Genomic DNA, 26,946 nt, shown 5'->3' with positions numbered 1-26,946 from the left:
CCTCCTTCCATTTATTTTCAGGGTAAACCGTCGCAGAGGAGGGGAGTGTGGAAACTGTTGTGACAAAAGGCTAAATTTCCTTGTATTTAAAAGTAAGCCCAAGGCAGCTGGGCTTATGGTGTTAAAAAACGAGGCTACAATGGACTGACAAAGGCCTATTGTCCAGCCAGGATAGGCATGAAGTTAGAGACATTAGACGTTAAATTACACTTCTTTTTCTTTTCCTGGCCCGCTCCGGCTTTCAGCTGTGAGACTACTGTTTTCATAAGATGGCAACGGGGGAAAATATTCTCTTTCAAGTTAGCTGGGAACTTTTACGCTGGGGGATATCCTTTACCACCTGCACATATCAATCACGCATTTGGCCAAGTGCTCCACAGGAATATGGAGGGAAGAAGGAGGAAATCTCTTTGGAGCTCACTCCAAGATGCAGACAAAATGGCTGCCACTGTGCGTCCTCTGGCATACCTCTCTGATTAAATGCTACATATTCTTGCTGAGGTTCTAATCAAAGCGCTCCTCTGTTAGCTGGGAGTAAAGGTATCTTTATTGACACCTTGGCGTTGACCTTGGCACAGGTCTCTGTGCTCTCAGCCGGTGGTCCTGGGCTTCTCCTGAGCCTGCCAGATATTTCCTCTGCCTAAGCACTATCGTATGTCATGATCTACACAAATTTGTGGACACAACCTATTCAACCCCAGGTACAAGGTGTACCATTTTGAGGAGAGGACAAAACATGCTGCGGATCAGAGTGACTGGGAGAGACAAGTTATTAAACATATGCTTTTGATAACACAGTTGAATAGAACTGCAAGCTCATGTTGAAATACAGAAAATCCACTATTCCCAGGTGGGCTCTGAACAATGTGATTCAATATTATAGTCTTTCAAGCTATGTCCACCAGTGTTCAGTGATGCAAAAAGCTATGATTTTTTTCTGTAATACAGAACATGTGGCATATATCACTGCATATAAGCAGGTGGAATTAGAAGACAGGGAAGTGTGTACTTGCAGGGAGAGCACCTGTATATACTCAAGAGAAAGGGGAGTACTGGGAGAGAGCACACTTTACTTCCCACTATAGAATAACTCATCCTCTGAGGGGAGAGGAAAAAAAAGACATGATCAGGGATGTCTGAGGGAGGCGCCTGCAGAACATCTCTCTCTCTTTTTCTCCCTTTGCCTGATAGCTGAAAAGCTTGCTCAATGAGCCGGCGACGGCCGTTCCTCCAGGCTGTTTGTCAAAAGGAAAGAGGAAGTCTTGAATGAGACAGAGAGGTAACACTTGAAAGGGAAACATCTCTCTCAGGGGAACAAGAGAAAGGCCAGAGCAAAGCGGCGTAACAGAGACGGAGAGCCACGCTGATGAACAATGTTTTCTATTTGCACACATTTGCATGAGAAAAGGGAGCGCAGCGGCCACCAGTTCCACTGGTTGGCTGGTGAATGGAGGGGAGCTCTAAACCTCCTCCAGAGAGGCTGGGGAGAATGGCAAACACATCTAAAGCATGTTGTGTCATTAGGATTAGTCAGTAGAGTGAAGAAAACATTTTGATAACGGACACCAGGACTGGCCCATCGCTGCCTGTCGAACCATATAGGCTTGTGGTGCCAAACACTACCAGCATCCAACACCATTCACTATACAGAGACTCAACATGTTAAAGCTGAAAAAGAGCAGGTGTGCGTTTCGATCTTACACTGCAGAACTACTGTTCATAAATATGTCAAGTTAAGGAACATGTGCAACAGTTCTCTCAAGAAAATGTGTGTTGATGTTTTCCAATTAGCTCACATATTACTGAACATCTGTCATGTACAGGAGGGACAATTATGTACGGTGATGTCAACCCTGTATGTTTTGCATCTGTTAAGCCCTAATGGAGCCTTACAGAATGAAACCTAACATCTGTTGGCAGCAGTATCGGCCACGGCCGCAGCACTGCAGTGTGTACAGGCTGATGTGGCTTGTTTTAGAACAGCTTCAAACTTGTTCTGAAGGTCAGACGGGCACTTCAGATGTAAAGCAGCAATTTGTTTTGGAAAATTCATGTTGTTGAGACTACTTTTGTTTAACCTCAAGGGAATTAGCTTTAGATCAGAAGAAGTACGGCACCTGTTAAACGAATAAAATACAGTAACATGCATAAAATGCTACTAATAGGGGATTGGATGGTGCTTTCCAACCTGCAAGTTAGATGGTTATTGCCGCAAAAACACAGTCTACACAACTGTACCCACAGCCTAGTCGCAAGAAGCAAATGTTGGCATTGTCCGTTTTCTATATATGTGGTTTGCAGAAACATTTAGTCAAAAAATTCTTTCTGGCGACTGGGTTGCCACCAAGATAGTCCATTCAAATATGCTATACATTTATAGAACAAAATAGGCAATTGACAGCTAAATTTGATCTGTATTACCCACTCAAGGCCCAAACTCACTGAGCTGATTGGATTCATTTGCATTAGGTTGAGACTGAGTGTAGTAGACTGCTGAATGGACCATATAGCTCGCCACGCCACATTCATCATGTTCTTTGTGGCCGTCAACCGATGCTTTACAGTGAAGGCAGTAAGGCAGTAACCTGAGATGCTTCGTACCTTACTGAGAACATTAAATACCTGAATGCTGGGAAACGGCTACCTTAAATGCTTAAATCATTAGCTCTGATTCTGCACTTTTTTATTACCCTGCTGCCCTTGTTAATAGTCAGTCTTACACATTCTCAATCTCTGAAACAATTAAGTTCCATGATTTTAGAGTTCAGATCAGACCAAGTCCTTCAGAGTGGAAGATACTGTGACCTTAAGGGCAGAGAAAAAGTTAGGAAAGCATTACAAAAAAATCTTTTCTGCTGCACTGGTGATGTCACTCTGCAAAAAAAAAAAAAAAAAAGAGTCCAACCTACTGTACATGATTAACAGCAAGTTGAGATTAAAGTCATACATGGCTGTGGGAAAAGAAATGAAGTCCACTTCATCATCTCACTGGAGCAACAACTGCACTGGTTCCATATGAGATGAAGACAAGCATACTATGGCATTTTGATTGATGAGGGAAATCTATAGCCTATAATCTGCTGAGGACCCAATGTTGAATCATACAATGCCTCACAAACCCATGTTTAAATCACTGCCAGCCTATAGCCATTTCCATAGGAACAAACACACGTGTCACAGTGTCTGCCGCCAACTAGTGAGAGATGGAATCTGTGTAATAAAACAGGAAAGCCCCTCCGTGTATCATCATAATGTAGGCACCGGTCGTAAAACAGACTCACGAGAACCCAGTTGTTGTGTCAAAGAGATATGACTGTAGGCATTGTTCAACTGACTTTCTATAAAAAACAAGTTTCCAATGAAATGTAACAACAGAAATTCTACAAACAGAGCAACATGCATGTCACCATCTTGTGATTTATTCTTCAGTCTGCTGCTGAAGCTTGGCAGCCGGTTTCTCCACTTAATTGATTTCCCCGCATGGAGCATTCCCCCAATCACCAGTCCCCATTTAGTTTTTATGTTTGCCATAATGCCCTTATCTATCAGCTCTAAGTGGAATAAACTACCTCGATATGAGCCTGATGTTAAGCACTCTTAGTTTATTTGACAAAACCACCATGGTTAAGTATTTTACTGTCTCAAGTTGTTTCTGCTGACTGTCCCTAAAGCTCAGACAGAAATGAGTAAGAGGGGCCTACAAGACTGCGGGCTCCTCTTTAGCAAGAACCAAACAGAAAGATTTACAACTTTTTAAAAGCACAGACTTTTAAACTATGGTCTACACATTGGAGGGCACATCTGGTAAAAACTGTCAACACTTTCATTAAGTTGGTGGTTTGAGGACTGTGCCACTGTTTTCTATTTCTGTTTTGCTCCCTTGTGAGATTTCTACTGTGATCATCTCAAATATTGAGAAAGCTGCATTGACATGGCGTGCTATTTTTAGTGCAGCTGAATTGAAGATTGGCATGGGACTGAAATAAAGCACTGATGCACATATTACACTGTGTAGAGTATGTAAGCCTCTCTGGTATCTCAGCCTTTCTTGGTATGAGGACAGATTGGTGTCAATTGGCAAAAATACATTTGATGTATTGTTATTTAGAATGCACACAGATATGGTATAGGGAACTGAAAACAACTGATCCAAAGAAAAATTCACATGGGAACTTGACAACTCTTGAACTGACAATCTCGCCTAAAGCAGCCCCTCCAGGATGTTGTCATTGCAACAACTAACACTAATTCAACCAAATCCCATGAATTCCGCGCAACATTGCAATTTTGTCCAATCACTGCAACTCTTCTGCAAATTTGACCAATCATCGTTGTTTCCTGTGAGTTTTGCCAATCAAGCAGTGCCCCGCAGAATGTCATCAAACTCACTTCCTTGTTTCTGATTATGAAGATGCAGACGTGTGTGACACAAACATCTCACATTTACCAACTAAAATTAGAGATGTAGACCATGCAGGTAATTCCCTGATATTCTGCACAAAAGCGGGGGTAGAGTGTTTTGCACCATGTGCAACTTTGTGGTGGAACACAAACAAATCACAAATCTAGCAAACAGTTTTCTTCTGCCAAACACAACTGGAAAATCGCTGAAACATGAACAAAAAACAAGACAAATCACCATGACAGAGGCTGCTGCATCCAGATCTATTGCAAGTGGTGAGAGTGAGTTAGATTACACATGCATGGTTAGTGGTAACATTAGTGTAGTATAAATCACAAACCCAGAATAAGTGCAGTTTTCTTATCCCTGAAACAAGTTGCCTTTTATTTTTCATGAATTATACCAAAAGAAAAAGTCACTAAGTTGCAATTTTCATTGAGAGATTAGAATTCCTGACTTGTGATCATATGCCTCCACGAACCAGTCAGGTTGCACTTACAGTTTACATCCATGTCAGGGAAAACATGGATGCTTCACACACATCAGTTCAGTAACCAAATGTCTCTTCTTCTGTTCCTGAGTTCCTGAGTGATGTTGAATTATGGCCAGAAAAGTATTTTTGCAGAACATTCTTATGTCACAGTGAAGTTGACCTTTGGGATATTAAAATGTCATCACTTCATCATTTTATCCTATGAAACATTTGTATGAAAATTTGTCATAATAAGCGTGAAATAATAAATATGAAATCTTGAGTCATGGCCAAAAACATGTTTTGTGAGGTCACAGTGACCTTGACCTGTAATCTTTGAACAACAAATTCTAACAAGTTTATCATTGAGTCCAATAATGTTTGTGCCAAATATGAAGCTATTCCCTCAAGGTGTTCTTGAGATACAGCGGGTAAAATAAATATTGAACACGTCACTTTTCTCAGTAAATATATTTCTAAAGGTGCTATTGTCATGAAATTTTCACCAGATGTCGGTCACAACCCATGCAATCCACGCATGCAAAGAAACCAAAATAAATAATTTCAGAAATTAAAGTTATGTATAATAAAATGGAATGACACAGGGAAGACGTATTGAACACGCTTACTGAAATTTATTTAATACTTCGTACAAAAGCCTTTGTTGGTAATGACAGCTTCAAGACGCCTCCTGTATGGAGAAACTAGTCGCATATATTGCTCAGGTGTGATTTTGGCCCATTCTTCAGCACAAACAGTCTTCAAATCTTGAAGTTTCCGTGGGCCTCTTCTGTGAACTCTGATCTTTAGTTCTTTCCACAGATTTTCTATTGGATTCAAGTCAGGTGATTGGCTGGGCCATTCTAGCAGCTTTATTTTCTTTCTCTGAAACCAATTGAGAGTTTCCTTGGCTGTGTGTTTGGGATCATTGTCTTGCTGAAATGTCCACCCTCGTTTCATCTTCATCATCCTGGTAGATGGCAGCAGATTTTTATCAAGAATGTCTCGGTACATTTTTCCATTCATCCTTCCTTCAATTATATGAAGTTTGCCAGTGCCGTATGCTGAAAAACAGCCCCACACCATGATGTTCCCACCTCCAAACTTCACTGTTGGTATGGTGTTTGTGGGGTGATGTGCAGTGCCATTTGACCTCCAAACATGGTGTGTATTATGGCATCCAAAGAGTTCAATTTTGGTCTCATCTGACCAGACTATATTCTCCCAGTATTTCACAGGCTTGTCTAAATGTTGTGCAGCAAACTTTAAACGTGCTTCAACATGCTTTTTCTTCAGCAATGGAGTCTTGCGTGGTGAGCGTGCATACAGGCCATGGCGGTTGAGTGCATTACTTATTGTTTTCTTTGAAACAGTTGTACCTGCTAATTCTAGGTCTTTCTGAAGCTCTCCACAAGTGGTCCTTGGCTCTTGGACAACTCTTCTGATAATTCTTTTCATTCCTCTGTCAGAAATCTTGCGAGGAGCACCTGGTCGTGGCTGGTTTATGGTGAAATGATGTTCTTTCCACTTCCGGATTATGGCCCCAACAGTGCTCACTGGAACATTCAGAAGTTTAGAAATCCTTCTGTAACCAATACCATCAGTATGCTTTGCAACAATAAGGTTGCGAAGGTCTTGAGACAGCTCTTTGGTTTTACCCATCATGAGATGCTTCTTGTGTGACACCTTGGTAATGAGACACCTTTTTATAGGCCATCATTTGGGACTGAACCAGCTGATATTAATTTGCACTGACAAGTGGCAGGATTGCTTTCTAATTACTGATAGATTTCAGCTGGTGTCTTGGCTTTCCATGCCTTTTTGCACCTCCCTTTCGTCATGTGTTCAATACTTTTTCCCTGTGTCATTTCACATTATTACACATAACATTTCTTTGCATGTGTGGATTGCATGGGTTGTTACCGACATCTGGTGAAAATTTCATGACAATAGCACCTTTAGAAATATATTTACTGAGAAAAATGGTGACGTGTTCAATATTTATTTTACCCCCTGTATTACGTTCACAACAATGGGATTGATGTACAGACGGACATACGTATGTATATGCAGAGGCATAAAAATTTTCTTTTCCATGGCAATTGGATAAACTCACTGCGGATAAAGATGATGTAATATGACTAAAAGCACCAGAACAGCTACTTAACAGACCATGAGGTAACATAATTTTGTCAAATGCTGTTTCCAAGGTAAAGAATGAACTTAGAGCTTAACACTCTAGCTGCTATAGGATCATGGGAATTTTGACTTCACAACTGGTATTCATGTACCAGAGAAGCAACAACGTTCTGTGCCTTTACTGGGGCACTGTGTACATGTGTTTTAGTATGTTTCTTTGTAATTATAGTGACTTAGACTCTGTGACTTTAATTTTACAGTCTGCTCAATAGTTTTGTATAAATTCCAGAGCACTTTTCATGATTTTGTCAGAAAATGTTATATAAATCCTAAATTGATAATACAAGAGGAAAGGGCAAGCGATAAGCTGCTGGCCTGCTATTATGTACTTTGTGGCAATGTGTATATGTTGGATAATTCCATTTTTTTTCCAGCCACACTCTGCCCTGCCAGAGACAGACAGAGAGAGAGAGAGAGAGAGAGAGAGAGAGAGAGAGAGCGGTGATTAACATGCTGCAGTCAGGATGCATTTTAGAGGGGCACTGGGAGGAAACGACGGACCATTACAGCACAACTAAGGGTCTGTTAATCAGCCTATTAGGGTTTAATTGAGGGTAGTTAATTAGGAGTCAGTGGGCAGTCTATGCTTGGGGGTCAGGCTGACATGAGAAGTAGCTGGCAAAGGAACCTGAGACGATTGTTACTGATCCATTTACACAAGACCAGTGATTGATTGGCAGGAAAATTAGCCTTAATTACACCTGTCTATTTTTGCCCCCTTTAAAGCTTTCAGGAGCCGTAAATTAACCCCAGTAGCTTCAGTGAACAAGGAGCAGGGCGAGACTGTGTTCTAGCAGAGCAAACACATGTACAGTAGACCCAGACTGTATGTCTCCACAAAAATCATCAAGCGCCGGTCTGCCTTTGAGGACACAAGCTGTTTAAACCGAGTGGAAAATACAATATTCTGTGTGTGTTGAGGGACGGAGACAAAAGCAGCTTTCTGGCTGCAGCCAGGCGTAAGCTCACCTCACACCATCTCTAGACTGCGACGACTCCACATCTTAAATTCCCCCCCCCTCCTCATATAGAGTAGTGGAAAACAAAGGTGTGCTTGTCCTCACTTCTTAAAACCAGCTCTGCATAGGGTAGCGGCTACCACCAGAAGCTGATTATGGACTCTTTAAAGTTAGATTTGATTTAATGTCCTGCTCCTGCCTCAGCTGGACCACGGGGCACAGGAATGTGGCTCGCTGCTAGGATTGGCCTGCTTAGCCTGGGGTGGATTCATCCTGTCTAGGGCCAGACAGCAGAAACAGAGCAGTGCCACATTCAGCTTGCCCATCTGGGGAATAAACACGCTGCCTGCACAGGAGCCAAAATCCAATAAGGAGCCTGACAAAGGCCTGCTTCTTGCCTAAGAATGCCAAACAACATGTGATCCCCCTTAGGGAAATAACTTCTATGTCTGTTCTTCATAGCCCTCTGGGTCAGAAATAACGCCTGGGGAACTTTTGGCACATGTCCTGCTGAGGATGCCATGTGCTGGGACAACTTGTTAGTGACAGTGGGGTCTAGGCAATCATGTAATTAGGGATGCGTCGATTTTTCAATTCTGGGATACCAATGTTGTTGTTGTTTTCTTTACTTTGTTGTTACTTATTCCCCCTTTTGTATTGGGAAAATAAAGAAATCTTCATTATAGAAAAAAATTGAACTATTTTAAAGTCATAAAGCCCTTCATTACACTATCATACAAATTTATCAAACTTTTATTACTGTTATTAAAAAGCTTTAGAAGCTCTGTTTTACTAAATATATAATACATCATATTTTCCTCCCTGGTATCAACAAATTTTGCCTTCAAATAATCTTATTTAAGTTTCTTTCCAGAAACTAAATTTTCCATGATTATTTGAACACATCATGACACCATCATAATCTACCTTCGCTCCATACTCATTTTTACTGAGTACAACTTGAATGCATCATAATGTAACTGAATGCAACTTCAGTTAGCTGTTAGTTCCAGCCGTGGCTGCTAACACCTAAAAGCTAACATTAACTAGCTCTCCTACTGCCAATATCCATGTCAATAGTGAGTTTACAGCATCTTTTTGTCCAAAGGGTGTCCAAACATGTTTTCTGTTGTTCCAACAATGCTGTTAAATCTCAAACCCTGCTTTTTAGCCTGTCCAAAACTGATGTGACACAACAGACAAACATCATCCACTGCCATCACAGAATGGCTTATTAAATGATTGGTTGATGGCAGTCAACATGGCGAATCCCTGGTTGTTATCTAGCAGTTTTCTCCAGAAGGACTGGTGACATAATACATCCTCAGACATGAAAACTGCTGTTAGATTCAATGGTATTATATGTTCTCAAGAGCAATAATCAATGTCAAATCAACATTTAATAACCAATAAAAATCATTTCATCAATCATAAGTACACCTTTTCATTCAGAGCTTAAACAACGCTTTAAGTGCTGCAGTGAACTAACACTTGAGACCAGCGTTGTACAACTTGCCATAAAAAACATAGAGAACATTACTGACCTAACCCTTACTGAATTAGCTGTAATGAAGCTAAGCTTTTTGTTGTCACAGCGTTCCAGGGACCAGAATAAAACCTGGAATGTCTACAGGAAAAAGTGATGTAGCTAATTTGCAGCAAAAGGCAGCGTTTTGCTTCCACTTTCTCCCCAAATTGTTCAAATATTTCACTTGCCTTGCAAGGCGACCCAGACACCAAACAGGTATAAAGCCTCATTGACATACGTGCTTTGGACCCACCTCTAACACAGCTCACTTCACGTTGCTGTCAGTCACTGCTAAGTGCTATCTGGCTGGTTTTTAAGCTGTCTGGCCCGGTGACTTGACACTTAAGTAACCGTGGGGAGGTTTGAGGTGTTTAGTGGCTCACCATGGGTAACCTCGCAACTCATACAGCCCTTGACATGTAAGAAAGTGCAGATGTGTTGCCTAAAGGAATGTCACAGTTTTATATTCTAAATAAATATGTGAATTACTCTCGGCAGTTTGAGATACGACGCATGATTTTGCAGTACTCATGGCATAAACTCTTTTTTCCTCAAGTTTTAAACTTCTAAAATGGAGTTAACTTGAGCCACAAGGCCAAAAGCTCATTGATTCTTTGTTAATTAGTATAAGCTGTAGCAATATAGTCATGGGAGCAGGTTGTGTCAAACACAATAAAGCTGATCTGGGTGTAGTGAGTTACAAAGTCTCAGGATGAAGGTTCAGTTTTGCCAATAATACAGTGCTGTATTTAAAGCAGACTATTTTGCATTTCAGACATGCTTGATAGTGACCCCTGGCATTTTCCCACCACATTCCTCTTGCTCTTCCTCCAGTTAATCATGCAAAAATACATTATGCAACTCAAACAGGTTAAATGAACAGAGGTAACTGCCAAATAATAACTATTAATACCTCTTCTATATAATAACTTTTGCCAGGTAATAACTATTAATAGTTTTTCCATTCAAATGTAATCCACTATATAACACTGTCTCAGCAAAGACACATTCCTGCCCCCCCGTCCAAAAACGCACGCAACCTTGTCCTCCACATTAGAACAGACTGCTCCCAATGTCAGTTTATTTTAAAGTAGTTGTTGCTGTTCGCCCTCTGCGACCTAAGAATGTTTGTTGAGGATTTACAAGGCGACATTTACAACAGCAGCCCAGGCGTCTCCATTCTCTTCCTATTTTCACACTCAGAAGCCCACACAGAAAACATCCCCGTCACACTGAGAGCTCAGGCACGGTCATTCTGGGATTGTGACATTGGCTTAGTCATATTGCACAAGCAAAGAGGCTTGGAGAAAGTGGAGGGTCATTTTTCGTAAGAAGAAATGCGGCAACAAACTCTTGCCCGAGTTCCAGCGTTGCTCAATGTCAAGTGACACTGAAGAGAAAAAATGCTGGGATTAGATTTATATGGTAAACATGTTACCGTTTTCTAAATAACATGTAAGTACACATCAATCAGCTGTCTGAAAACATGAGAATAAGCCAGGGCTACAGAGCAGAGTGCTTCATATCGCACCAATCCCCTCGTAACACTGAATCAGAACTTATTTATGAAATCTGGGCAAACATGGGCAGATCCTGACCAGAGTGCTGAGATTTTTCAGCTTGCGGAGGGGCTAGCGAAAGCAAACACAGCTCGGGGTTTTTATGAGAAAAATGTCCGGCTGAACAAGGAGGCATTCATGTGCTGATTCATACCAGCCTGTAGCTCTGTTAGAGGACAGCCATCTGCTATCACACTCCCCCGCTAAGAGCCTGTTATAGAAGGACGAGCCGTGGATCATCATGTACATGTTACATCCATATAGACTTACTGGAACTAACACCTCTACTACAGGAAGAGAAAACAGCTCCGCGGCTGTGGTTTTCTGCCTCCTCAGGTGAATGTGCTTTTCACTGCGCCATGTAATATGATTGTTCTTTTACAGAGCGGTTGATCCCCACGGCAGGGTTATGCTATGCCTTGTGAATGGCTGTCAAAATTATTGCCTCTGTAGGCTTGTAAGCCAAATTTCATGTGGAAGAGAAAAACATTTTCTTTTCGCTGTAATGGAAAATGAGGGCGGTGATGCTAAAAAATGGAACATGAGCAGTTTCTGAATTTTATCTTTAAAGCTGCACTAATCAATATTTTTACATTAAAAGTGGATCAATGACTGTGTGACTGCGTGAAGCTGCTCATTGTGACAACACCCCAGAGAGTTACCACCCAATTCTACAGTTTTCCTTCAGCTCTATGGAGAGTTTTGGCCTCTTTCAGACCACTATGCCGCTCTATTCAGCTTTATATCAGAGCTGCAGCGTGTTGCACAGAGCAGATGAAGTTTTCCTGTTCATAGGCACTGTATGTGAAATACAAATAAAATACAGTCATGAGGATGAATGCATTCTAATAATTGAAACACAGCCACAAATTTTTGATTCATGTCGTTCATAACTGGACTTTTAACTGTATTAACATTGTCTGTGGGCTACAGCACAACAAAGAAGGAAATACAAATAAACACACTAAAACAGACAAAATAAAACCCCATTTAACTATATAGCCTACTTTCTTACCTATGGCAGAAGCAAAAATATCAAGGAAAAATGACCAAATCAACATAATCTGCTAGTCTACAAAATAGGGCAGGCAAAACACTCTGCTTTGACACTGTCAAGTGGAACAAAACCAGGTCACAGTTATGGCAGCCAGAGAGTGCCGCAGCTGTGGCCAATGGAACTGTCCCTCCATTACAGTCATGATGGCTGCTAGAATAACAAAAAATGTTTTTTCTTTTTAAAGATTATTTTAATGCCTTTATTAGACAAAGTGTGAAAGGGAAAGAGACAGGGTGACATGCTGCAAAGGGCCACAGATTGGAATCAAACCCCTGGCTGCTGCAGCAGGGGTGTTGCCTTTGTACATTGGATGCCCGCTCTACCCACTGAGCTACTAAGCCTCCCAATGGTGACTTAATTATTTCATATTGTGCCTAACTTTAGTGGATCCTAACATCAGTAGCAAAATTGATCTGCAGATGCTCTAATTCAAAATGAGCCCAACCTTTACTATGGATGTCACAATGAAAGCCAAAATGTGGCCTGCAACAGGCTTCTTGTTTTTAGCTGAGCTGATTTACTTGCAGCCCCTAAGAGGAGTGAGGAGTTTGCAGTCAATGATGGTATAAAACAGTCAATAAAACAGGTTTTTCCACCAATTCTGAATCCCCGCAACCATGAGAGGCCCATGAGCATACAGTTGTACATATGCATGCAAAATATTAGGCTGATTGGTCCGGTAGTTTACGAGAATAGCTGCAGACAAACAGATACACACACAGCTCAACACATGATTCCCTCTAGTTTTATGCCTGACTGAGATAATACACTTCATTCATTATCACTATAAACTGAATATCTTTTGGTTTTGGATTGTTAGTCTGACAAAAGCTCATTTGAAAAGCAAGAATATTTGGGTTCTAGGGACTTCTGGGCAGACTGAAAGATCAAAAGATTAAAAATAATCAGCAGATTTGACTGATGAAAATAATTAGCTTCCATTCACAACCAAAAGCCGCACATCCTGTTTGATTTTTAATCATTTTAGCTTCTCAGAAGCACCTATGGTTTCTTTAAATACATCTAGTGTATTTTGAAAAAATCTTTTCCTTGCACATATCATAACCCATGTACTACAACTTTATCTATAAACGTGTGGAAGCCACTAATGTTACACAGTATTTGCCTGGAGAAAAAAAACTACTTCCTGCGAGGTATGATGAGAAACCAGACTTGAAGGTTGCAGCTTTCTAATGCACTGCGTCCCACACAGGATGCTAAATAGGTCGGAGTTACGAGCTGTTGGTTTCAACCCACAAGTTCAAAACATGAACATGAAACTGCCTTTGGGCGCTTGGGATTAAATTCCTTTGATTCACTACTGTAAACCGGAGTTCATAGACCCAATCACCCGGGGTTGAAGATGCAACCCACACAATTGCAAACATGTCGTCATGACGTTGCATTTCTTATTGTGGCCTGAAAAACCATGACATGGAACTTTTTACTTTAACAAAGAGGGAGTCCTCGAAATATGAACCACCTTCGCTATCAGGTTCCCCATCTGATGAAAAGCACCAATGTGGAACAACAACTCTGAGCTGTCTATACATTTCCTTTTTCAATGGCTGAATGATTTATTTTGTTGCTTTTTGTCGACTAATCCCACACCTTTTGAAAAGAAAAGGTCACTAAATAGGGTGCTTCGCTACCTCCTTAGGCTCTTCCCGTCCTCTCTGCTTATGTGCTTCCTCACTGAAGAGATTTTGTGACTTCACCCACAAAAGCTCAAAAACAACACAAGTGCACCATTATCCTAAAGCAAAATCTGTACTCTCTTTTTTTTAAAAAGCCAATGAAGAGTGAATGGCTATCTCAACACGAAATCCTACACAAGATATCTTCTCAAGTAACCAGATAGAACAACATCTGGCCCATTAACACGATTCTCCAACCTTCACACACGCCCAGGCAAACACATGCATGCAAGCTCATAAAAACAGACACTGTAGATGCAAAGATACACTCTTTAGTTCCACTCGTGCACGTTCATGTGACATATGAGCTAATCTCTCGTCACTCATCAGCTTGTGGCCCGCTTGGAGTCTCTTGTTGGCCTTGAGTCACCAGGACATGAGCAAATCGCTGGTTCAACCTGCCCTTTGTTGCGGGATCTCAAGTTGCTTTGAGACACTTGATTGTGTTACTGGAAGAGATTATAACTAAGGACTAACATGTCATATCTTAGTTATGGTGTTGCCGTACTTAGAACCACAATATTTAGAACCATAGCGTGAGGCTTGTGCCAGAGGACTTGTGGCATTTTTTGTATTGACTGCATGAATGACAGGATAGAGTGATCAACGCGCTCCAGATGTGGGAGTCTTTTTTTTTTCTTGTAAACACTTTCCACAAACATCTCTGTGAGCAATGTGCCGGTCAAAATGCTCCAGGGGCAATTTCGCTGAGGTTGGACAATAAAGCCTGCGACAAACCATATTTGTCATCTTGTGGCACGCGGTAATACACACTCGTAATCCACATAAACATCTCCGTTCAATGCAGCCATTGTGTAAGATTCTGGTTGACAACCGTTCTATAAAAGCAACCTTTGTGATGTTGAGTTTTTTCAACGCATCCCTCAAGTTGACCTCAGGGTGAGCTGGCCTTTCCACACAAGATTCTCTTTAAAGGCAAGAGGAGGATGCTACATGGCAGCTCTGTCATAAGGGATTTGTCAGCGAGGGAGGGAACACAGGACTCTTTCTCACTCAGCAAAACCAAAGACAGACAGCCTTGCCTCAGGTTTAATCGGTCTATCTGCAGCGATGCCCCACTTCACAAAGCCTTCGCCTGAGTGTTGATTGGTAGAAGTATATGTTGAAATGTTTACTGTCTGCCAGATTTACTCTCTTGAGCTGAAATAAAAGCTAAATGTAAATGCTCATCCAACGTGTCACATTTGTTGCTTTCAGCCACGGTTTAATTTTCAAAAGTCACCGGAACATAAATATTGAGTTTGTGCTTCCTTGCTGTCGCCGTGTTTATAGGGTAGACAGCAGCTGCCACATAATCCAACTTCCAGTGCATCAACCTCCTCCATATGAAACAGTGTAAACCACATACCTCTATGATTCTGTCGTTGATTTGAAGGCCTCCTTCCTTGTCAGCCGGACCGTCCTCGATGATCTTGGATACAAAGATCCCTTCATTCGAAGTGCTGTCACTGTCATCCTGTTGAATAAATTGCAGTTATTGCCTGGACAATGATAAAACCACAGTGCTCCAGTTGTTAAATGGTGGCGTACAAATTTGTGACAAAATCTTTTGAAACTTTGGGCCAACATCTAAACAGAAGAAGTGTTCGATAAATCTCTCAATAAAACTTGTAACACTACTTTTAAAAACCCTGGAAACATAAGGTATTTTCAGACTGGAGGAACTTTTTCAGTCGTAGGAACCTGGTTCTAAGAATCCCTATTTTTTACGTCTGCACTGATTTTAGTTCTTAGAACATTGTTTTGAAGCACCATCTTCTAGCTCCTATTTCAGAGTAGGTAGCTGTCCAGCACAAGAGGAACCATGAGTGACGTAACTCTGCTGGGACTGGTCCAGATCGAAGTGTACCTTAATTAGTCAAACACAGCCAATGCTACATTGGGAACAGCCCTTTTTAAAAACCCGTTATCTATGTAAACCATGGATACATAAAGAGAAATGGTTACAGTGTTGGAGGTGGGCTCAGTTCATTCCTACAAAAGTTGCTCAGTGGCACATGAAGCCAAAAAAAGCTTGATTTCTGTGGTATTAAATTACCTGGATCTTCCACACTGTGGGGCCCTTAGAGCAATGGCACAAGAGATTTTCAGCGTGGCTGAAAGTGTGGCTGAGCATGGCCAAGCGGCTAATTCTCGGTGTAGCCCTCCACTTACTTGAATAAGGATAAAAATGATTTAGCACTGTGGCTCCTCTAGACTTCCAATATGTTACTGGAACGAACAGATCAAATCCTAATTGTTAAACAAGTCATATCGCAGCAGATGCGATGTAAAAAAAAAAATAAAAAAAAAAAGGATCTACAAGTCTTTTACCATGCAATTTCGTGGGAAAACGTCTTTTTGAGCCCCATGGCATCATGTGAGAGACATGGATTAATTTCACTTTGGCCTCTATGTAAAATTGGCTCAGGAATTGTCAAAGCTTGATGCTGTTTTTGGGGGCTTGGTGAAAAAACAGACAACATAAACGACAACTCGTAATACAAAAAAAACTTGGACGTATGGACCATATCAACAGTGATGTCTAATTTGTACTGAGCATATATATAATGAGGGAATACAAAGTGATTTTAACTCATCAAAGCAAACGTGACGTTACTATACCAACTATTAGCTGTCTATATCACTTCAGAATTTCTACTGGCAGTGGAATGCAGACAGAAAGCCCTTGAAGGTACGTACTGTAGTTCTCAGGCAAACTCCCCAGTGGGCAGTTCCTCTGGGGGAGTCCCCTCAACTGTTGTCTGGCCCTTAAGCACCTATTGTGTGCAGTATGCCCACACCAAACAAATATGTTTTAAGAGTATCTGATGTTAAAGGGTCATTTTACCCAAATAAGAAAAAACACATATTCATCATCCTAACTGAGCTGTACAGCCGTGCAAATAGTTACAGGATTTGTGCAGAGGTTTCGTGGTACGCCCCTCAGAAACATATGCTGCCACCCCATAAAAATAACTGAATTTAGTTTGTCCTGCTTAAAACACTGAAAAGTGATGAGTGAATGACATTGAATAACAGCATGTCTTTCCAGAAGTTATTCACCAGTTACTCAGATTAATCAACAGATTTCACTGTCAGCAGGTTTCACACAGGAAGCAGCAATATTATAGTGGGCATCTTAAAATCTGGCCACATGAAACCAAAAATATCTGGGAGGCTAGATACCAGTAGAGGTGAATGGAAAAATAAGTCGGTGAACCTTGGTCTTTAGTGTGGACCTAGTTTTAACTTCAGATGCTTACCAAGCCTGAAGGGGTGACCTGGCCTTTTATAAGGGCCTAAATGTTGACATGTGGAAATGTTGGATGGACATGAAGTAGTCTACACCTAACACTGGGGCTATGACCCCAGAGTGAGTGCTAATACTGCTAACATCTCTCTTAGCGCTCTCTTCAAAACCACATAAAAATGTGTTCTGCACTCCTGCTGAGCTCTGTAACACAACTGCAATTTAATGGGATACTTAAAGAAACCTCAAAAGTCACAGCTCTAACTCTAATTAATTATTTCTGCTCTGCTTCCTCTTTTGGGGGCATCATGTACTGTGTGCTTCGCCACTAATTTTCTGACAGGCTTATTACTTCGCCTTACATCTACCCCTGTCTTCAGAGATGTAGACAAACTCGCCCTTCCAGAGACCACAAAACCTGGCAGCTGATTGCTCTTACCAAGCCATGCCAGAATAACAGCCACATGAAACACATGTGTCAAAGGCTACAGGGATATTAGCTATTTCCATTTTAATGAATAGCTTCTTAAACAGACTGCTGATTTGAGGCTAGCAGGGAAAGCGAAGGCCAAGTATTATCTTTGCTGTCATATGGTTGCGTTTGATACATGGTTCTGTCACAAGAGTGAGAAAGGTTGCAAATCAACAAGACCGTAGACTCTGGTGAAAAAAAAAAAAAAACAAAAAAAAACAGCGTTTTATGTGTGGATCTTTTTATAGTTTCCCGCTATAAAAGGTTTTACTATGATAATATATGTCGCTACAGAAAAGTGCGTCACTGCGGGAGTGGAAAAATTCTAACACTTCAGTACAGTCGCAATGAAACAGATACAGGGAACAGCATTTTCAATAGGATCTCCGCTGCAAAAAGAAGCTCCATGTATGGAAGATAGCGTTGTAGCCGGTGTTGAGATATTTTCAAGCCTTCACTCAGCAGAGCGTGTGGCATCATTAATGACTTTCACTTCAGAGCCCTGAGGCAAAAAACATAGTGGCTGTGAAAAGGTTCAGGCTGGGATAAAAGACCCTTTCCTCTCCTCTGTGTTTACCTCACCACCAAAATCCCCTCAATTAGAGACAAAACAACTGCGGTCAAAGCCATAATCCCAGATTTAACTCCCATAAAAGTAATTATAGTTTTTTTAATCAGTAATGCCAAATCCGCTAAACCAGACCAATATATAAACACAATAAAACTTGATAGATGCGGTTCATCTATCCACAGACTAGAGAACACATGCATGACTGTCTGAGCTGTGTCAGTCAGTGCAGAGAGAGCCTGTGGTGCTTTAAGTATGTGCTATTCATTCCTGGGTTGCCATATGACACTTGGCTGATCACCGGGGGAGATGAAACCTCCAAGACGCTTGGCTTTCAACCTACCGCGCATGGCCTTCCTCCTATGATGTTAAAACCCAGAGATCCGCCCTCACGAAGAAGGACAACCGTCTCACTTTTAGTCTCGCCTTCCTACAGACAGACAGGGGAGAGACACGTGAACAAAGAGATGGCAGGAGGTTATAACATAATAATCCATTATTAACTCCAGGTGAGCAACAGAATGATTCAACTGGGTACTTAAAAAGGAGGAACAAAACAGACAAAATTACCAACAAATGATCTAAAGCCGCTTGAGGTAAATTTGTGATATTGGGCTACATAAATAAAATTGACTTAACTATCTAAAATATTAGAACATAACAGAGAGGGACTCAAACACATAAAATTCCAAATAAAACAAAATGTCAGGGTAAGAGCAAGTTAATACTACCTTCCTCTACACATAAAAGGGCCTCTATGTGAAATTCAGAGCGTATGAGTTGTCTGGACACTGTTCTCAATATGGAGGTGGCTGAGCCGACAGCTAGCAGTTAACGGTGCTAACTCCATAAACAGTGCTAAATAATGGCAACAGTGCTGACAGACCTAATGGTATTAACAAGGGGGAAACCGGAGGGTGGGCACTATGCTTCTGCAACGACGCCATCCCAATATCAGCGGTAACTGCCGTATGAGCCCAGTGCAAAGCAGCAGTTATTAGCTTGCCAATGGGATACACACAGACTCACATGCATGAGCACACACGTGCCTCCAAACTGTCTACCACAACAACAGAGAAGCTCGAATTACAACACACACACAAGGGAGTGACTTCATTCTCCACTATGTCTTATGGCAAGTAGTGAGTTGCTGCTATTCTAATGACCCATGTTGCACCATGTCTGTACAATAATTATAATTAATAGACTGATGCTGAAAAAGAAAGACAAAATAACTGATTTTATATCAAAATTGCAGTCTGAAACAAATTTCAGTTATTTATTCAAATTAATTCAAATTATTCATATTACACAGTTAACAGCTTCTTCCAAGGTGTAAGAATTTTTTTACACACAGCTGCCATATTGCCAGCATATTCTGCCTAACTGTAACTAACTGGTGTTAATTCAGGGTGTTAGCCAAACAGAAAAGTGACTTAACTTCTGTGTCTGAAATTATTCACTCATTCACTACTCCCTACTTACAAGGGAGTTATACGCAGAGGACTACATGGTGAGCTCATCTGCAACATGAAAAATACACTTTCGGACACTACTCAGGTCATTTTCTTGGCACCATTAATGACATCATTGCTCTGGCACAATTAAAACATGTCATATCAACGTCAGCTAGTGAGCCATTCATAACAAATACAAACATGCATATTTGTGATAAATACATGATATTACACTCAGCGTAGTTTCCCCAAATTAATAAAGAATGTTACCAAGCACTGTTTGTGTTGTGTTACACTGCTCACATTAATACGATATACTGGCAGACAGGCAGGAGGACAAAGAGCAGGGCAACTACAACCTGTCCTATTAATATAATTAATTTTCTGTTAAACATTTGATATGTTGAAGTTTGTTATACCAGTTAATCGTGTAATAACTTGTGGATTTAATCTGCAACAATCACGGCTAGTAGCGACCCAGCTCACTAACGTTAGCTAGCGTTAGTGCTCTTCTATACGGCACTAGCCAATTTATTTTACCTCTTTGTGGACAAACGACTATGCATTAAATTAACAATTTGCTACATGACTAAAAAAATGGTAAAACAAACTGCATATTGGGAAACTTTGAGTCCACTATATAGGGTATAATCATTTCCCCTATACATTCAGACAGCACTACAAAATGGCCAACTCATTAACGTTATGTAGTGGACTATGTGGTGAGTGGTAAGGGATTTCAAACACAGCTATTGACTCTTTTCTAGGTAACAAGTTCTCTGTGTACCGCTGTCTGGACAATTAACATTAAGCCAAAGATGGTTTTGTCGAAGGATAACATCACCCATCACACACAAAGACCAAAAGAGTGGTAAGTCTTTCTCGATATAAAGAGTCTAACTTTAACTAAGATAATCAGCTGACGCAGACAGGTAGCTAAAGGTTAGCTCTGTAGACGTTAAGTGTAAATGACAGAGGGCTGGTGGACAGAGCTGTTGGAATCTCATGGTTAAACTTTAAAGTATATCATAAAAATATTTTAAACTTACTGCCCAAAAAGCTCTGAATCTTGATCTCCAGAACTCAGGACTATAAAGCAGCTCATCCTGTGAAGCTAACGTTAGCTTAAGCAGCTAAATTGCGAAGAGCAACAAGAAACTGTTATTCTATCTGATTCAGTTGACCCAGAAACAAGTTTGTGATTATGCTTGATACAAATTATCTTGGTTAAAAACTGTAGAGTTTAATTTTAATTTATTTATTTAAAAAAAAAATCCTAATATTGGCAAAATATTGAATTGTTCAGCCCTAACCTTCACCATTCTCTGAGGCTTAGCCAGCCCAAAGACTAGAAGTGACCAGTCCAAAGAGCTAACAGCCCTTCCTCCTCACAAACTGTTGTCCTATGTAAATTAATACACCAGAGGACCTCTTACTCAGTGGCAACCTGACATGAAAACCTCTGGGAAACTCACAGAGTCAGCTCTTAATCTGTTTTTTTCAAGCTGGACTTAGGAGGGAGTTATGAGGTAACATAATTTCAGCTGCCACTCCAGTATGCTGCGACACAGAGAGACTAAATATAAAGCTTGGCATGTACAGTGTCCTGACTGCCATGTATTCTAAAAAGACCATCATGTGCATGTCAGGCCATTCAGGAATGTGCGCTCCTGCACAGTGTCACACCAGCATTAGCAACACATGCTTCCACATTATAGTGACTACAGCCGTTACTGTCAACAAGAACTCAGGGCGTCAAGTGAAAACTAAGCTGACAAATTATCGCAAAAAAAAGTATAAGATCATCCACTTGAGATATACTGAATCTGCCACAAGCCTCAAAACAAATTAGATGGATTTTAAAGGTGTTTTTACATTTCGTCCACGAGCACCATTAAAATGAACTCAGAGTAATTAAGGAGCGTTTTTCCACATCTGTGAACACTCTAGCAAAGTGCTAATCCCTAAGAAATGAAGTGAATCTCTTTAGGAGGTTGTGTATTTACTAAAACGAAAAGGTATGCTTAGGTGATTAAAAAAAAAAAAAAAGCAAAACGTGATCACGCTAACATTACTTGGGGGGAACACATGGAAGCTATGCCAAGTAAACAAACGTTTAACATTCACTTTAATGGGAAAGAAGGCCATTTGTTACTGAGGAAAGAGAGCAAACTGGCAGTGAAACGTTGCTCACTGGTGACTTGGCACGCTCACAGCGAGCCTTCACATCAGTAACAGTCACACTTTCCGAGTCTGTCCTGCATCAAACTGCTTCCCCTACGTCTGTCTCTGAAGTGTATCTAATTATAGTATTGGTACTGTAATGCAGAATGAAAAAGGAAATATTGATTCACAACTATTGATATGTGATTAAGCAGCCCAGTCACTGGAAGAAAATGTTGGCACTATACATTTCTGAAAACCACAGATACGTTACATTTTTATATTTTGTATCAGCATTTCTTAAGCGATGTAGTATAAGCTGAGTTTGTCATCAGGAAGTGGAGGTGATGCAGACCACTGGTCTGCATCACCTCTGTTCAAGAGCAACAAACAAAACTGGGTGTTTTCGAGCAAGTCATAGCAACATTCCCAGCAACTTTTTAGTCGCCAAATGTGGGTGTATTCTGGCAACCCTTCGCTATGTTTCTACTGAGATAGTGCCACAAAAAGCAGTTGTTTTTTTAATGAGCCATGGCTGTGTTTTGTGCCAGAATAATATCTGCAAAAGTGGTTGACTTTTACTGAGACGTTCCTACATTTTCAGCTGGTAAAAAGCTAGGAAACGCAGTTGTTTTTTTTACCAAGACATAGCTGCATTTCCAGCCATGATGGCACCACAAAAAGCAGCTTATTTTTCCCAAGCCATCTCTCCATTTTCTGCCAGGATAACCAAGCCATTGCTAAATTTCTGGCTGGGATAGCACCACAAGAAGCGGTTGTTTTTTACTGAGACGTCACTGTGTTTCCATCTTCCACCAAAAGTGGGTATTTTCAGCCAAAAGACAATCTTTTACTGACCACAATCAAGTGTTTTTTGTACCAAACATAACAAAATGTTAACCACAATGTTGTTGGGATGTAAAGAAAGATAAAGTTTCAGTGTATCCACTATAACATACAAATGTTACATATCTGTGGTTTGCAGAAACATAGGCTGTACAATGCCAATACTGATTCTGGTGACTGGGTTGTAAGAGGCAGAAACTCATTGGCCTAGTCGTGGCCATTTCAGATTGTGGAGGATGTTAGATGGTAGATTTTAAATCAATTAAAGCATTATTTCTCAGTGAAACTTACTTATGTATACAAAGGAAGCAGCAGATTAATCAGTTCCTTTCTTTAAAAGGGGTACATTAAAATAAAATAGCCCAAACTCATGTTTTCAGTGACTTCTGGATAGATTTTATTAATGTGATCTGTCATATTCAATTGGCACCCATGCATTAGAGATAACTAATGGGCTGCATTATTCTGTTAAATTATCTCATGGATTCATGCTTTAAAATTAGACCACAATTAGTCTTATCAGATTGAGGCCATGATTACCCAAATCAAATTAGATGGAGGCTAAATCTGTTTGATGTCTTGTGATTTTGATCGACACTCTTTATCGCATCAAGTAGCGCAAACACTGTCATCCACAGCAGCTGAAGAGGAGCTCGGTTCAAAAACCAAGATCTGAGGCTGAACGGAAAGTGTGACAGCAATTCGAGCAGCTTTCCTGAAGTGAACCAGAGGGAGATCTGAGCTTTGTGTTGTTGCTTTGTTTTATTGCTCTGGCTGGCTCACTGAAGACATTTGAAAAGTGTTAGGACTATTATTGGAAACTCAAGTCAGTTATTCCACATAGCCAGGTCAGCCTGATCTCCCTCACAGTCGCTGCCTGGATATTAAAAGAAGACATTAAAATCCTCCATCTGGCTCAGGAAGCCTGAGCTGAGGAGCGACGGAGGCACAAAAACAAACTAAAGTAGGTTACCCGTCATGCTGGGCATATACTCCCTCTGTGACAGTGCATCCAGGAAGAAATATGTCACAACAAATCTGCATTAGACTCTTGTCACCATGGAAATTTGGATTTGTGAAACGGATGCACTCCATTTGGTTGTTCCAGATTCATGGCATTATGAATGCTGGCTCCCTTGCATTGCTTCAAAAGAACCAAGCCATCATAAATGTCATTACCTTTGCTTTTCCTGCTTTAACAAGTCAAAATTTTCCATGCCAGAGAGATTTAACAGGCAATAACTGTCACCAAATGTGATAAGAATCAATCAATGACATCACAAGAAAGTTAGGCCCTCAGAGAGTTTCAGTGGCAGTCTGCAAGTCGCCCGCCTCCCACAGCTAATCCCACTTGTGATGCTCCGTTTCATATTGCCATGTGTGTATTGAGCCTCTCCCACCAAACAATCCTGCTCTCTGCTTGACTGGACCCAATGAATGAGCCCCTCTAGAAAAAAAAGCTTTCCAACTAACCACACCATCCACAAAATGCAGTTCCTTTTCTTCCCAATGCTGTTTCTCTTAAGTGAATGATTTCCGGAACAATTCCTGTGTCTTTTATGTATGTTCAAAGGACTTTATTCCCTGTGTTAACATTAGCAGAGCTGTGCTGAGAATAATACACTGAATGTATATAATCTCAGCGTTGGGGATGAAATGCCGCCGTCAAATGAACTATGATAACCAGCTGTGCTACAGGCCCAGAAAGCTTCTGTATACCAGCATGAGCGATTTCACCATTTCCCCGCATCGGTGCTTTTGATGCGCAATTTACCAGTCTACCGGAACACATTTTCCTGGGAACTGAGTCCATGACGAACAAATGAAACCACCAAGCAAAAAAAGGGAGAATAGTGAAGTCTTTGAGGGATGTCACTTATACAAGATGTGCAGTTGTGTGAGAAATTGAAACTTCAGTGACACAAATATAGGAGTCAAGAGGTGTAAAATTAAAGAAGGACAAAATCCAAGAAAGGTTCCCATTCATCTGCAATACTTTATGTAACTGTCAGCAGTGAGTGTGCCCAATCCAAAGCTCCTCCTCCTGTTCTCGGACAGATTTGTATAACTGAGCCTGATCACAGTGGGACCACTCCCCTCCACTGATCACAGCAGCAGTTCAACCACCATACACTAATTCAATTCATTAACTGACTTATGAACTCCTGCATCCTTTATGATGTTGATAATTGCTCATTACAGGAGGCATTAGGTTCTTAAATTTGAACCATAAAACAAGCTTACACCAGGGTTCCTTGACTTTTTCCTCAACAGAAGCCTGCATTAGCCCACAGATTTAGATACATTATTAACCAGTGATCAGCACACAATTCTACATATTTTGTGAGTGTAGGTTGAAGGCAATAAATATCAGTCACAGTGTCCACAAAACATTGGGACTTCAAAGGACTTTTTGGAGGTTGATGATATTCACTGTCTTCCACAACACTCATGCAACTTTGGTGCCAGTAACTCTGCTCCATCTCTGATTCTAATCTGTTAGGAGTGTCTCTGGGAAAGGGTGAACCTCTGATGACAGCAAGCCTCAAACAAGCATGCTGCGAGGAGGCAATATAACTGGAACCTGGCTCTTGTTGTGTACAGAAGTGCAGTAAATATTTGGCCCTCCCCCATTGACTGCCAGCTGGCCAGAGACACAGCTGACATCCATGTCTCAAAGCAGACAGTGGAGAAACAAATTTCTGAGCTCTGTTAGGACTCCTGGAAAGTTGGTTCCAAACAGGACAATCCTTAAATAAATCCTCAAAAAAAGTTATATTTCCATCTAGTTTAGAGTATCTAAACAACATGGAGGGGCTGTAACCTGATATAGTGAGTCCCAGAGAGCAAGCAAACATACTGGGAATGATATTTTCAAGTTGGTCCTGAAACATCTTATAGAGCAGGATGTCAGTAAAGATGGGTCAAAACATATGTTGCTGATACATGTTTAAGGATGTTTAAGAATGAACTTTGGGGAATCATGCAGAAACACAGGTGTTTTTTTTGCTGTTTTCATTTCATACCACTAGAATACAGGTTTCCCTCAGTGGCAGGCAGAAAGTAACTGTGGATAAGAGAGGAAAAAGTTTGCCTGTGCTTCCTGAGAGTAGAAACAGTGCTTACCTTGCAGGAGAAAACCACAGTCTTGGTGAGGGAGTCGATCCTCTCGCTGTACTCGGTGAATTTCTTCTGATATTTCAGAGCTGTCATCTGCAGCTCGCTGTGCACGGCGGAAAGTTGTGCCAGGAGTGACTTCTCCCTCTTGTTGGCTTTAATAGTCTGCTTCTTGAACTCTCTATCCAGGCTGATAATTTTGCACTGCAGCGCGCTGTTGTGCGCCTTCAGGGCTCTCAGGCAGCAGTGGCTGTTTAATTTCTGCTCTTTATGAGTGAGCATCAAGCCGCAGCCGCTCTCGCATATCCCCACCGGTCTGTAGTCGCAAGTCTCCCGCATATGAGCATCCATGTCCCCGAGGTTGAGCACCTCGTTGCATCCTTTATTCCTGCACTTCGCCGGGGAGTAGTCGCACATCTCGGCGTGCTCGGCCAGATGCTGCAGCTTCACCACGGCATCGCAGCCCCTCGCGTGGTTGTCACATTTGATCTCCAGCTTCAGGATGAGGTTTTTCAGAGGGAGGACGTGGTTCAGCTCTTTGGTGGAGATCCGCTGACATTTGACGGGGCAGCTGCTCTGCTGGACGACCCAGGGCAGCACGCAGCCGGAGCAGAAGACGTGACCGCACGGAGTAGTCAGCGGGTCCTCCAGGACTTTATTGCACAAGTTGCATTTGAAATCCGGGTCCACGGTCCCCTTGAAGCGGTCCAGCTCGAATCCCATGGTCTTCGAAGTCCAAATCCAAACTTGCTGACTCCCCACCCCCGCAGATCTGAGTCGGAGCAGTGGGGCGTTTTTAGCTGGTCATTGGTGGAGCGCTCGCAGACCGACTACAAGCTTTCTTCACTGTCTAAACTCTACTAATTGACCGAGACTTTTGGTGCATTCAAGGGCGCCTCGTACGCCTTTACTCTAAAGTTAAGAAAAAGTTTGTAAGCCTGAAATAGAATGACTTTGGTTAACTTTTCAAAAAGAGAAACACATTGCTGTGGAACTGCAAAATGAAAACGATAAAATCTGGATCAAATTGAGTGTTGCTAAAAGCTATGACACGTAAAAGTTACACTATTTAGATAAAAAAAAAAACCGCAAAGCTGCAACAGCAGTCTAATCTATAATAAAATTCTACTTTCTGTTGATAACACTGATACGCTTGGTCTTTGTCATAAAAATGTTAAATTCAAAGTCTCTTATGCG

General features: G+C 41.2%; 1 protein-coding gene across 2 annotated transcripts in view; it reads right to left on the bottom strand.

Annotated features, from left to right (window-relative positions):
• The window catches only part of pdzrn3b (PDZ domain containing RING finger 3b), a 115,967-nt gene extending 89,358 nt beyond the window's left edge, over positions 1-26,609 (bottom strand). The window contains exons 1-3 of one of the 2 annotated variants that reach the window (XM_049576739.1): positions 25,759-26,609; positions 18,510-18,596; positions 15,243-15,350 (exon numbers count right to left, since the gene is read on the bottom strand). In XM_049576739.1, coding sequence (XP_049432696.1) covers positions 15,243-15,350; positions 18,510-18,596; positions 25,759-26,472 — 909 coding nt within the window. In that variant the 5' untranslated portion in view covers positions 26,473-26,609. The remainder of the gene's footprint in view (positions 1-15,242; positions 15,351-18,509; positions 18,597-25,758) is intronic. The other variant, XM_049576747.1, reaches the window with a different exon arrangement.
• Between the last annotated feature and the right edge of the window lie 337 nt (positions 26,610-26,946).

This window comes from Epinephelus fuscoguttatus, linkage group LG1, assembly GCF_011397635.1.
Source record: "Epinephelus fuscoguttatus linkage group LG1, E.fuscoguttatus.final_Chr_v1".
Classification (NCBI taxonomy): Eukaryota; Metazoa; Chordata; class Actinopteri; order Perciformes; family Serranidae; genus Epinephelus; species Epinephelus fuscoguttatus.
Note: the sequence above shows the minus strand (reverse complement) of the source record. Positions and strands in the feature narration are given on the sequence as shown.